Consider the following 14595-nt stretch of genomic DNA (forward strand, 5'->3'; position numbering starts at 1 on the left):
CTCCAAGATTGCTCACTGGTCCCTCATTCTGCACAATTCTGCCAACAGATTAAGTCACTCCTGCTCATCTTTGTGGTTGCATCAAAGTAATTCCTGGCCATGTGGTTTCTCAGCCTCATTTGACTCACCGCCGAAACGGAAGATGGCTGATCCGCCTGCTGATCATTGGCAATGCACAACGTTGCCAGAGAAAAGGAAGTGCACTGATATAGATTTGGAAGCAAAGTGCTTCTAATCGATGAGGCGATCGTTGCAAACACGCTTGCATCGGATAATGACGGTGACAGTGACGGCAACGATGGCAGCGATGGCACAGTAGGGCAGGCTGCCTCAACGTTGAACTCGCAGGAGGCCCTCCAGATGATTCAGTCCTTCCAGGGCTTCGTTTTTGTGAAGCACCTTCCACTGTACTATTGGAGCACCTGAATGCCTTGGAGAAGGATTTCGGTTAGCTTCATGTAAAGCAAGCAAGGCTGACGGACATAGGGTTTTCTTGTGCATGTCAATGAGAAGTATGTGGCGCAATATTTGTGGCGATCTCGCCCCAGTGTTTCTTCTGGAATTTTCAAGCTGACAGGCTGCCGTGGCAACCTTCTTGCATTCTTTACAAGGCCCCTTTTGGGTCCACAAAAGCGATGCCTTGGCAGAGCTTGCATCTTGCTTGCCGCTCGTGACCCCTCTTTGCAGTTGTTATAGCAGAGGTATTCTTGAATGCCGACAGCCGTGGCTTGTTACACACAATCGGAGTGTGCAGGAAGCAGAGTTAAACAGTTCAGTGAGTGAACACAATCAGCAGCCAGATGGAGGAAGCTGGTAGGGAGGGGTACTGGCCTCCACGCCAATATATTGTTCTCACAACAGTTCTGTCATCTTATTTTGATTTTTTTTTCATGCAGCTTTGTTATATAACAATTTTCGGCTATGACAATGGTATTTTTGTATGGCACTTGAATATTGTATAAGTGGGTTTGTCTGTATTTCTGGCCAAAGTGAGCTTTTACTGTTCCATTTGGTTAATGCATCAATAGATACGGTAAGGAATACGGTAAACTTCTGCTTATTTGACTCCAGTTCAATAAATTTTTTAAATAATTCAATTTCCACTTAAGATCTTGGCAGGTGCGCATAAATTTATATGAGCTAATTCTTCCATTTATTCGATCATGAAATTAGCTCTTGCTGGATAATTTGAATGTGACTTATCACGACTCATGTGCCTGACCCCATGGTGACCCCAATGACTGCAGTGTCAATTTTGCAGCGTCGGGGTACAATAAATGTGTCAGTCACGTTCTCTCCCACTGGAAACATTGATTTTTGGCCTGCCCTTGGCAGAGCTTCAAGTGAAAATGGCAGCTCACAATGAATGCCTACTGTATTTACGGGATTCTAACGCACACCTTTCTCCTGGGTCTGAAATCTTAGAGCGCTAAAAACACGAAGGACATAGAAAAAGAAACGCACACTAGTCCATCTATCCATCCTTTTGGGTCAGAAAATTGTCTGCATGTTACAATTGTATATGAAACTGAAACCACATTGGTTGTGCTGGCAACAGTGTGCTGTCAAAGCAAGGGCTATTGCCATTGTCATCACAAGGTGGGCACACAAATTTTCACATAGGTTGGTGATTACAACATACCATTTTCATTGTGAAAGGGCTTTTGAAAGAGAAGTTACTTTATTAAGCTAATAAAAATGGAGCCGTGCCATATGTTTTCAGCGTGTCGGAGGGTTGCGTCGCAATGCAAAAGGGGGATCACCATCCTGTGCACAATAGTTGCGGAGTTCAAGAAATGCTAAATATAAAGCTTAATGGACCAAACGGAGGACAATAGCTATGTTGAGGTGTATAGGGATAAAGCACTCTCTGAATTTGAATGACGATGATGGACATTGAGTGTAAATGGAAATTTCTATTCTGTGATGTTAAACTCTACTGGTTTCATCTTTGTCTGATTGTCATAATTGGAGGCATGCTTAATTTTTCTTGTTTTAAGATTGTGTGCACATTAGATTTAGGCATGCAATCTTTAACTTCGGGCCCATAAGAACCGGGTGCACATTAGATTTGGTAGTGTATCAAAATCTGTTAAACACTGCCAAATAATGCAGCAGTGTGTTCGGATGTTTTCCTGCCTCTTAGTTTGACCTGCTGGATAATTATATCAGTTTCGTCAGTCCGATGAAGGTTGAACTAACTGAAGTCAACTTAAATAATGGGAGTTGATGATAGAGGGAAGTCACAGGCTTCTACTTGATTGAATCAAGTGTGGTCAGCTTGAGCTTTTCTCTTACAGCGGAGCTGTATATGGCTAGGGTAGCATAGATTTTTCATGTCCGCACACAAAAACTATCATTGTCAATGGCTCATACCTGTGTAAGCACTGATACTCTCGTAAGCAAGCAACAGATGCAATTGCTCGTAGCCCCGTAAGGCAGAGGCACTCAGGAAAGTGATGGGAACAGTGCTTACGTTGTTTGGAATCACACATACAACATACAAAACTGTCATTTGCTGCCTTGGAGAGAAACCTACTCGGGTAGTAGCTGCTCTGGCGAGGCCACATGTGGTTAGGACTCCCAAAGAGCATCTCACTTACGAAGTGCAATGGCTCGAATTTAGACGAGAGTATGACGGTGGCATGTGGCAAGCACCACCAAAGACCGTGCCTGAGAGGTCCACCGTAAGCGGCAGGCCAGACGGGATGACGTGTGTCGCGAATTGGAGAATGCGGTGAAGAAATGCAAAAGTCTCTTTTATGTTGAAATGCGATGTCAAAATGCTCATGGCTAGTCACTTTGCGTGGATTAGTTGCGATGACACTAGTCCTCTCGTCGTTGTCGGTGATTTCAGCGTAGATGTGTTGGGACTGAAAAGGGAATGGTTTACACATTTCATGTTGGAGACATTTCACTAGCGATGCCGCACCGATCTGGCCTAACTGACCACCCAGCGACGTACATGCATCGATTTGACATTATCAAAGAATGTGTCTGCAGTTGCAAGCATGCCGATCAGCGACCACAAAGCCATTGTGACTGTCGTTACTAAGTGACAATGAGTGATGCAATAAAGTCTTTAGCACAAGTTTTCTTGCCACAATGTTTGCAGAACCACTGGTCATCCACCTTTGCAGGGCAGAATGGCGTTGAATTTTTTTTGTCGCAGTGATTTGGTTGTAGAGTCACCAACATTGATTTTTTAACGCAGGTAGCAACATGCTTTCTCACTCTTATATGATGCAGGTGTCGCTCTGACAATTGGGGAGTTGTGTGCCTCTGTCTGCCAGGGTATTCGGGTGATCTGTGCGAGCTGAAGGACGACCTGTGCATCAGCAGCCCATGCCTCAACGGAGGAACCTGCATTGGCCTGGTCAGTGGTTGAGGCGGCAGTGCGTGAATAGCAGGCATTGAAATTGAATATGTGACATTAACAAGTGAGAAATGTGAAGCAAAAAGTTCATTGTGTGCTTAACAGTGCCAGAACTAAACGACTATGTGAGAGGGTGATTTATTATAAGGGAAAAGATGCTGAAAAGTTGGCCTAAAACAGTATGTTATAACTAGGTTTCCATGTTTTCGGTTGGTACCAACAGATGCTGAACATTAACCCCCGAGACGGTTGTCTCTGAAGCAGTGAAAACCGAAAAACATTGAATTCGAGCTGCAACGAGCGTGCCTTGATGGCTGATAAACATCTCTCAATCTACATGTCCATTTTTCCCAACTCCTGAAAGCGTCACGTTTCAGTTATTATCACTTGTTGGTGCGTTAATTAATTGTGTAGTACAGTAGAACCTCGCTGATACTCCTGTTATGTACATATTTTTCGACGCGAACATTTGCAACGAAAACAAAAAAAAATTACCCAATGGAGTTACACATATTTTTCACCAGTTCATACGTTTCCGGAAAACATGCTCTTTTGGCACCAACGTTCGATACTTCGCTGAACTGTGATCATATGACATGTTTTCCGGCTGCTGGATCCCATGCAAGTAAATGCGCAAGGCGCACGCGCTATCGAAAACAGTTGCTACCCATTGCGGCAGCTTCATCACTATACTCACTCACCCGTCTCAAGTGAAAACGCCAGCGCGCACTCAGTTTCTTATTCCGGTATATCAGTAAATCTCCTCCCGGGTCGTCGCACGCCGCATTCACACCTATCGCTGCTAACCCTATTGCGATAAGCACCTTCACCCGTTTCACAGCGTGTGGTGTCCTTAAGAGCATACTGCGCGCTTTTAATAGGCATTACCCGAAATGCACTGCCATTCCGTGCTACAGATTGCTATCGTATGATATGTTTTCCAGCCGCTAGGTCTAGTGTAAACAAGAAAAGGCGGGAGATGGGCGCGAACGATTGAGAACAGTAGCAGCTCACTGCATCAGGTTCCCCGTAATATTCGCCCGTCCGTCTCACGTGAAAACGCCGGTGCCATAGAGTTTCATATCGTAGGAAACTCCATGGCCGGCACGCACTCGGTTTCTTATTCTGGTATACCAGCAAATCTCCTCTCAGCTTGTCGCACACCACATTCACAGCTATCGCTGCCAACCCTATTGGGATAACCACCTTCACTTATCTGTTTCACAGCGCATGGGGCGTAGTGCCGTTGGAAGCGTGCTGCATGCTTTTAATAGGCGTTAACTGAAATGTGCCACCATTCTCTGCTGCATGCGGCATGATGTGAGCTTCACGTTTCACTCCAGTAGCATCCAGTGTGGCCCACTAGCTCGATTTCGTTTTGGTTTCCCGTCGTAGTCTTAAAGTACTACATAACAGAAAAACAACAAAACACGTCTCGAGCCGTCAGAGCCCCAGCAGCTCGACATGCATGGGCAACTCGTGCTGCAACGATTATGCGTGACGCTTCGCATTATGAACATGTCAACTACAGTTGAGTCAGTCAAATTTTTAGTGAATTTGGATGATACGTTTTCCCGGGTAGTACTTTTTCTAACGTTTTTTTTTTCTTTCCAAAGCGTATTAGCAAGGTTCTACTGTATTAGGTATGTGTTCAATAAAGTTGTGTGATGTCAGGTGCATTATATTTTCTCTATTAATTATAGTCACTTTACAACACATCAGCATCATCATCATCATCATCTTTACAACACAAGCCTTGACAAACACAGATTCAAAGGGGAAAATATAAATGGTGATAAATAACCCTCGAATTTGAAGAAAAATAAATACTGAGAACACAGAACCCTAGTTATAGTCAGCTGGGATACTATAACATAAAACTATTCCAAACATTTCTATTCCAATTCTGCTATCAGTCCTCCACAATTGGTCAGAAAATTTTTGGGCCTCCCCCTGAGATCGCCTGTCTGTCACGCGACTTCATGAAAACTGTGATAGCTCCACATCTGGTATGACATATGCGCACTGCTTATGCACCATTAAACCGAATAAAAAAATTATTATTGCTGATTGGACGCCTTTTCGCCATTAGCCCTTTCCTGTAGGTCAAAAGTATTCGGGCTGCGCCCACATCGTTTGTCTGTCACGACGTCGCAAAACCGCGAAAACTCGCCGCGTCAGAGTGACGTGTACGTGTTAAAGATGGATTAATATGCCGAACAAAAGTGATATTTTTCTGAATAGCCAGAGACTATCCCGTTGTGAAAGGAATAGAAGATGGCTGCCCGCCGATCATTCAGGTACTCGCTACTCGCACCTGCCGGTGAGCATGGACTTATTTCCATATAACTTTTTTGTGTGGCAGTAAAACGTTATAGAGCCCTTTCGGCATGTATACGACATTGCTCTGCCAACTCATTCTTTGCTGAGGGTCCGTTTTAGCGCAATTTTAATTGGAATAAAAACGAATTGGAATAGTTTTACATTATAGCTCAGCATTAGGCTAAGGGAAAATTTAACAAAAGGAAAGGAAGAAATTTGCGATTATTATTATTTCAGAATTATCATATTGGGCGGTCTGCACTGAGAGCTTTGGCACATACGTTAATGAGACAAGGAGCTTTCCCAATCATAGTAACAACAAGGAAAAATCAAGAGCGGAATGCAGTGCTCTAGCTAAACACCATGAGAAACATGACCAGTGCACTCACTTCTATGACATTTAGTGCTTGACACCGAAGCTGGTGCACTGAAGAACATTTTTCTGGAATCTTGTTACATGCAGACTATGCCTGAAAGAGATTTTGTCTCTTTCAATTTAATTCGGACGAAGTTGAAGTTCATACAATTTCGTTCAACTTTGATTCAAATCCCGCTATAATTTGTTGAACGTTATAGAGGGGATTCATATCAGTTCCTTGACAACCTTTGACACAGCTACTTTTTGGCTCTTTTGTGCATGAGCAATTAAAAATATTTGTGAAATAGCTGGACATTTGCCATACCTACGTACATGCTCAGAAGGGCCAAGAAAGCATTGGTATGTAATTTATTTATTTTTTCAGCCAGTTTGAGAAGAGCTTGTTATTACCACCAGATCTTGTGGTGTTGCCGGTCATGCTATCAGCACTGTGGTAAACTGTCAAGTTTGAGATGAGCTTCCAAGTGCGGAATTCTGGAATAATGGGAAAAAAGACATCACAATGTTGTTTTCGGAGCACAGTGTTGCTCACGGGATGGCCGAGCCTCGTCAGTGGTCACCTGAAGTACGACATTCGAGAGCAGGAAACTTGGGCCATGCCTTTTTTGGGAACTAACTACGGAAAAGATAGGCTGCAGTGTCGACTGTCAGTCCTACTTAACAATCTTAAAAAGAAAACATTGATATATAAATGTTATTTCACGCCGAAATTTGAAGGAGTATTTCATTAACTACGTGGCAAGAGAATAAAAATTAATTTGTGTTGTTGTTATGTTAGCATTCCTTGTTCACTTTTAAGGGTGGAAAAAAAAAATGTTTTTTTTTTGTTTGTGTGAAAAATTTATATATTTTCTTTTGTGCCTGGAAAGATGTTTCACAATGGCATATCAGTCTATGATAATGTTAGAAAGAAACTGTGTTGTATGAATAACATAAAAATTATTGTTAAGATATGAATATGTATACCTTAATGTGCATATTCATCGGTGTATATATATGAACAATGTATTCAAAATGTCTGCTGCCAAATATACAATAGGGGAATGGGCCTTTGCCATGCTGCTGTATTAGCGGCTTTGTGCCCTTGTCCTGGCATTTGTACTTTACTTTTCTTTTTGTAAAGAATTAATGCTCAAATAAAATAATGGAATGGAAAAATCCTGCTCAGTCATTTGCACTTCTGCTAATCTTTTTATTTGCACATTTCTCTCTAGAGCATGTTCGAGGTAACATAGAGCATCGCATAATCAGTGCTGCAAAAGAGAATGTTCAAGCCTTCCTCAAATAGTTGTGCCAAGTTTAAGCTGCTCTTAGGCAGAAACTGCAGAAAAGTGCTACTTGCATTTTGGCTGCATCCTGCCTAATTCCTTAATTACATAGGCCCTGTCAGATGTAGTGTTTTCCTACAGTACAATCTTGGTTCTCATTATGTAACATGTTTTGTTTGTAATTAGTAAATTGTGCCAAGTGATAATAGAGAGGTTACTTATGTTGCACTTCAATATGAAATTAAATACAGTTTGGCGACTTTTATTACATTTTTCCTGCTAATCTCACCGATGTTGCATGGTTACAAACTTTGTGGGCACTTGTTATGGGAGTACAGTGCCTTCAGTGTTGTGGCCTCTTGATTCAAAGCAAACAGCAGGCCTTAGCAGATCATGACCTCCAAGATAAGCAGTGCTACAATGTAAAATCATGGGTTTGTAACAGTCTCCAGAATTGTGGAAGAATTGTGCAGCCCCTCTAGTTGCCATTTTCCTCTTCAGCTAAGTCAATTCGCGGCTTGAAATAAATGTTGAAGGCTTTCTAAAGGGTGGATTCAGTGTTTGCCTTCAGTGACCTTTTAGTATAATAAAGTATAATAACCACATATATTACTTTATACATAAAAACCTGCTTTCAGGTGAATGACTTTGTCTGCAAGTGTGAAAGTGGCTGGACAGGAAAGCAGTGTGACCGACAGCATGACCCCTGTCGTGGAGCCAATCCCTGTCTGCATGGTACCTGCCACACTCTTTTGGGTGGCCGCTTTCACTGCCAGTGTCTGCCGGGATACTCGGGTGAGCTGTGCTTCTGTGAGCACTAGTAGTACAATGCCAGCATCCAAGTAGTACTAAGCAAAGAGCAAGCTTATACAAATGCACAGCTGCTGTCAGACTTAATGCAAACAGTGAAGATACATCTATAATGGCTCAGCTAGTATAACGACAGTGGAGCTTGCATAGCGCACGAAAGTAGGAAGGGAAGGACAGAGACGAGTAAAGAGCGCTCGCCCAAGCCTCTACTCTAATACAGTATAACAAACATGGGGTGAATGGAGCAAACATAAAATTCTTTGCAAGGAATGCCTATCAAGATGCACATTCAAGTCGCCGAAACCGGAAATCTCCGCACCTCTAGCCAAACCAGATGCCACAGCAGGCTGTGCTCCCTTTTTATCTTTCCCCCTTCTTTCTGTCTATTACTGCTTCCATGCATTTGCTTGACTGCGCACTGCCACTTCGTCATGGCCTTGTGCAGCGGCGGTGAACTTGGGAGCTTGGTCTCATTTAGGATGCGGTCAATAATGTATAAATCTGGTGACAGCATATTAATTGCGACCTTGAGCAAGACGACCGGCGCTTTTGAGCAGGTGTAATCATGCAGTCCACGCACTGTGCCCAAACGAGGTGAGCATGTGAACCCACAGTTTTTCAGCGAGATCACGGCTTGACAAGGATGTGCACTTCATTTAAGCGAGATAACAGGGCCTGACAAGGATGTTCACGTCATGCTAATGACGGCACGTCACTCATGGGCGTCTGCTAAAGGCATGACAGTTGCGCTCTTCCGCAGTTTAGTTTTGGTTTTCGAAGTGAAATTGTCCAGAATTCATTATGCTGCAGAAATTAGCAGCATCAACTTTTTGTATGTCTGGAACCTGTTATGAACTCCTTGGATAGCTAGTTTCAAATACAGTTGAACCTCGCAATAATTAAATTCGCGGGGAAGATGAAAAAATTTGTTTTCAAAAGGATTTTGTTGCGAAATGAGACAGCACAGATAGGCAATGCATCGTAGAATGAAACTTTACTGTGAAAATTCCGTTAGCCTACTTTGGCAAGCTTTTTTGCTTGAGGATGTGGAACCGCATTGCCGTCAGTACAAAGTGCACCGCATGTGTCGATCAGCACTAGGCAATATTGCTGTGGAGCAGTATTCTTGGTCAATTGCTTTCAGAGATACGATCACTTTTGCGAGATTTTGCGTAACTCGGCACCAGACGCAGACCAACAGCACTCCACGCAAGCAGCGGCGTTTCTCCAGCGCACACTTTCACTCATAGGCAGCTGATCGAGATTATGGCCCCTTCGCATAAATCTACGTACGGAGCCGAATCCGCATACGATGCCTGTCGGGTGGCACCAAAACGAGCGTTTTTGAAGCAAGGGATGCATATTCCCGAATGATCGCTTAATCATGGCCTCATGCGTGACACTACGTGCTGCAACCGCCATCTCAAGCATCATAAACAATTCCATGTCAATGGGACGTGGATTTCTTTGTTTGTGCTGCATTTTGCTCACCGAGGTGTACATAAAGCACTGCACTAGGTGTGTAAAAACCATTGTCACATGTCGGTAGCAACAGTCATACCGCTTCAAATGGGTGATAATCGAACAAGATGGCGGCCGTGACACGTTTTTGGCGCAGGCGATCGCTCCCGGAGCTTGGTTGTTCTTGTAAACAAAAATGGCAGCGCCCACGCAAGTGTAATAAGGTGGTATTTCAACGCAATTTTAGTGCAAAGAATCGCATTTGAGCACATTTTGGAGCCTGGTAGCCTTGCGAAAGTAGGTAATATGCGGGGTTACTTTCTGGCAAATTTTGTTGATGCAGGATTGTAGTACAGCAACATTTTGTTGTCGAGAGGTATGAAATTCTTGAATCCTATGGGCGTTCGCCGGGGGAACAAAAATATTTTGTTGCCGTGGGGTTTCAGTATCGCAGGTTTTGACTGTAATCCATTACGATAAATTGTCTTGCTGGGTGCCAAGCACACTGTCTTGTCACAGTACCAGTAACACTGTTGCCTGTAAACGCCAACATGTCTGGTGCCGAGACACTCGAAAGTGATCTATGACATTACTGGTGCCATGTTGGAAAGCTTTCATATGTTCCATGCATGGCTAGCAGGCTTCTAATTAGTGATTTCGCTTATCTAGAAGTTTTTTCCAGTTTTTACACCTTCGAGTTAACAGCGTTTTACTGTTTAATTTTGCATAAGCCTGCCACAAGTTTGTGTGTACCTTTTAATGTTTTAAGGTATTTAACCATTTCAGGGTCACTACATTAATGTACAGCAGCAGAAACGAGGCCCAAATGGTCACTGTCACAACTGTTTAGTGGCGACTGAATATTTTGAAAGAGTGATTCTTTTTGTATGTTTACACAACACGTTTTCACTTATAATGTTTTACTATCCCGCCCATTGTACACAGGCTTAACAGGAGTGTGGGCAGTCCACCCCCGTGTATGCATGATGCCTGCAGGATGTGACAAGGCATTCCATGGGGTTTTTGCCATTTGCTTTCATTGTGAGCAAGGCTCCCATGGGGGAGCCAGAACATAATTTTTTTAACAACTTTCATCTTTGTCAGTGCTATGGCGTTTTTGCCTGGGACCAAAGAGGATTCCATCAAACATTCTGTCAGTGAATACCTGTGGTGCATGTGGCAGAGATTATATCGATGTTGTTGTGGGCATTGTTCATGCCACAAAGTGCACACCAGATTTACTGGAGTTTTAAAGTATCTTAAAGGTGTTTAACTGCCGATGCCTGGGGACTCAACTTGTAGTTAATCCCTTGATTGCCATGGGAAATTTCGAAAGATTGATGAAAAGTGCAAATTTCTTATGTCTGCATTTATTTTGCCATTTCTTTATAAAACATATGGTACCAGGAATGCCTATAGTGCTTTTACTGCTCTTGTTGAAAAAAATTGCAAGTAAATTGCATATTATTTATTTATTTATGTTATAAAATTGCATGATAGGGCAACATTTGTCATGACGAGTGTTTCAATCTTGTGTCATGATGAGTTCAATCATGACAAGTTTCAAACTTGTGTTGCAATCCTGTTGTAGTTGTCCTCATCATCAACAATTATGGGGCTTAACTTGTTTTTCAGTCCTACTGCAGTCTCGCCCTTATCTCCCATGCTTTCAGGTGAGCTATGCGAAAGGAGGGATGTTTGTACAGCTGACTGCATCAATGGAACCTTGTTCTGCCATGAGCCAGGTTGGCAGTGCGACTGCCAACGTGGTGGAGAGACATGTGGAAGTGATGCAACTGTGTCATCTGCTCCCGGTCCCTGCAGTAAGCGGCCGTGTGCAAACAATGCCACCTGCCACCACAGTGAGCTGGAGCCGCAGGGCTACGTATGTGCCTGCCCTCTGGGGCTGGTGGGCACCCACTGCGAACAGGATGTGGATGAATGTGCCGGGCATAAGTGCCCCAGTGGAATGCAGTGCATAGACAAGCTGCGTGGATACGAGTGCAGGTGAGTGCAGTACAGTCAAACCTCTATACATCGAACACGGATATATAGAATTATTGCGTATATTGAACACTTTCTATGTCACCTGGAAAATCACATGCATATTTTATTTTTTTATTTTGAACGGGGGCGGATGTAAAATGGATATATCGAACTCTGCCATGCCAGACCACGTGCGCTCTGTGGACAGGCAGTGAGCTTTCCCGCAACACCCTCGAAAATAGCGGTGGCACGATGGGCATTCCCGGCTGCTGCGCACTATAGCAGCACACATCGATCGAGCCGAGGGCGCTATCTGAACGTAGCGGCTTACATACGCAGTGGCTTGGCTAGTTCGACATCAATGACGCATTGCATTTGCCACACTGATTCCTCCTCAGTGCCGCGCTCTGCGGCTGCCGTGCCTTGCGAGAACTGACGGTTTGCAACTGCGAAGGCACACTCACTGGGCTCACTCATAGATGCCTTGGCAGATGCCACTTAACACTTTGCTATTGACAGTGTTTCAAAATGCTTCGATTGGCGGACATGGAGATCATAGCAGAAGTAGCGGCCAAACGAAGACGCTGCCGAAGTTGATCCCGCAAGCACTGATTTTGTCCCGCTCCTGACTTCAACTGAGGCTGTAGCTGCTTTGGCCCTTCTAGCCGCTACTGCGGTGTTATAGAGGGCATCGGCCTATCGCTTGTGGATCTTTTAGACTATTTTGAGGACTCCATGTTTAAGCAAGTGGCTGCCAATAAGAAGCAGGCTATACTACTGTAGTACTTCCAGCCAAATAAATAAATACTTTGTGTGAAGCTTCGAGTATTTACTGCACCACGATTTGGGCGCAATCGGGGATCGTTGTTCAGAACGCGCGATTGGCCTAGACTGCGCAGACTTCGCACGGCTGACGAAGTCAGCGCCGCCTACGCTAATTGTGCGCACCACAATTAGCGTCAAAATGTCACCACAAGTTTTCTGTCTTGACCACTGTTGATTCTGCAGCCTCAGCAAGCTAGCAGTGCGCAGCCAAGATGTAAAATGTGGCAGCGCTTTTGGCTTGTGTAAATCAGCATAACAGGCTTGGCTGGGGGTTCAGAGTTGGGCTTTTTGCTAATTAATGCAAAGATTAGTGTAAAATGTAAATGCAAGTACAAAGTGGAAAGGCATGGACAAGGCGCACAAAGTTCTGTGTATTTTGCCCCTGTCTTTGTGGCTCTTCATGTACATATCCTGTTCGTTTGTGCAGATGTCCTGATCCTGAAGGCGTGTGTCAAAGCTTTGCCCTGCGTCCTCAGCGCTGTGAGCCAAACCCATGTGTGACTGGTGCCAAGTGCCAAGAAGCCGACGAAGTGGGCAGCTTCCACTGCGAGTGCCCACGTGGCTACCAGGGTTCACTATGTGCTGAAGATGTGGATGAGTGTGCTGCGCATATTTGCGAGCATGACAGCCTGTGCCACAACCTGCCAGGAAAGTACCAGTGCTTCTGTCGGCCGGGATTCACGGGCACACGCTGCCACATAGAGGTGTGTATCAGAGGGTGGTATCAGTGGTATCAGACGGTCTTGTTCACATATCCTTCTTTTATGAAAGCTAATCCAAGAGCAAGAAAAACTCATTCAAGAAGCTTTAGCTAGGACACGCCACCGTAGTTCACCCAGAACTTGCAGATCTCAGTGCATTGTTGATCTTTTGATTACATTCTAAGCATCCCATTTAGACTTGGTTGCTGGTTTGAGCTGGTTTCATTCTTTTCTTGAACATTGAGAATCGGCACAATGTAGTGTCTATGCTCATGTGGGAGGGAAGAGTTTCACAGTGTCCTCTTCCTTATGCTTTTATCTTTGGCTTGGGCAATTAGTGTAAAATGTGGCATACCTTGCGAAGGCTCACTGCAAGGTGCCAGCACACTCAGAAGCTTTTCACCAATGAAGGCCCTGGCATATTGTGCGCATTTCATGGCAGAACTCTGTGCCGAGAGCATAACTTAAGCCTACATTGTGCTGGAATGAGCTGACATACCGCTCATAGTGGCTTCAGAAACAATCAGTTAACTAACTACAGGTACTGACTTACCTTATTGAAGTTTGGTGGCTATTAATGCACTAATTAGCTGTAAAATGTCTTGGAAATTTACTCGAAAACAAATTTTTTATAATGTTGGCAGGCACATGCGGAGCTTTGTTAGGAACTTGAATAACTCGCAGCTTTGATGATTAGCCACAACCATATGAAGGCAACAGATAATGAAGTCAAGGAAAGCATAGGGGATATTATTTGTAATTTTAATTACTAAGTTAAGATTACAAATATAATTTCTCCTATGTCTACCTTGCCTTTATATGTTTGTGGCTACCAAAAATCAGACCCCTTAGTTCCCCTTCTTCTCGATCTTTAATGATTGTTATACATTTCATCTGTAGTTGATTCCTTGTAACATGAAGAAATGAATCTCGATAGTGTGCACATCTAAAAAGAGCATGTTCTATGGCCAGCATTTGTCTGCTAGTGAGAAGTGACGATGTCAAACTCGGATGTAAACCTCCAGCGAGAGGTAAGCCTAGTAACTTTTACAGTTGGGTCTGGCTGCTTCAGTTTCTTGTCAACTCCTGTGCGGCACAGGTGAACGAGTGCCTCTCACAGCCATGCCTCAATGGAGCGACCTGTGTGGACGGGGTGAACGAGTACAAGTGCATCTGCCCTGGTGGCTATCTGGGTGACCACTGTGAGATAGACTTCAACGAGTGTGCCTCTAGTCCCTGCATGCATGGGGCTACCTGCCTGGACCAGGTGAGTTTTGAATAATTCCTGAAGTGTACCGTAAAAAAAACAAATATGTGAACCCAAATATTGCATAACAGGCAATTTTGAGAGCCACGCTGCCTGCTCAGTCACCCTAGATTTCTTCAGACGACACATTCTTGGAAATGTCCATTTAGAGGCACATACTCATCTGTGCCACCCAGAGCGTTTGATATTTTGCATTTCTT

The 14595-nt window shown here is 44.0% G+C and overlaps 1 protein-coding gene across 1 annotated transcript in view; it reads left to right on the plus strand.

Annotated features, from left to right (window-relative positions):
- crb (cell polarity complex component crumbs) overlaps nucleotides 1-14595 on the plus strand; it is a 223778-nt gene that overhangs the window by 129776 nt on the left and 79407 nt on the right. The window contains exons 9-13 of the mRNA XM_050166508.2: nucleotides 3250-3376; nucleotides 7984-8140; nucleotides 11290-11623; nucleotides 12855-13131; nucleotides 14228-14395. Coding sequence (XP_050022465.1) covers nucleotides 3250-3376; nucleotides 7984-8140; nucleotides 11290-11623; nucleotides 12855-13131; nucleotides 14228-14395 — 1063 coding nt within the window. The remainder of the gene's footprint in view (nucleotides 1-3249; nucleotides 3377-7983; nucleotides 8141-11289; nucleotides 11624-12854; nucleotides 13132-14227; nucleotides 14396-14595) is intronic.

The sequence above is a fragment of the Dermacentor andersoni genome, chromosome 1 (assembly GCF_023375885.2).
Source record: "Dermacentor andersoni chromosome 1, qqDerAnde1_hic_scaffold, whole genome shotgun sequence".
In the NCBI taxonomy this organism is placed as follows: domain Eukaryota; kingdom Metazoa; phylum Arthropoda; class Arachnida; order Ixodida; family Ixodidae; genus Dermacentor; species Dermacentor andersoni.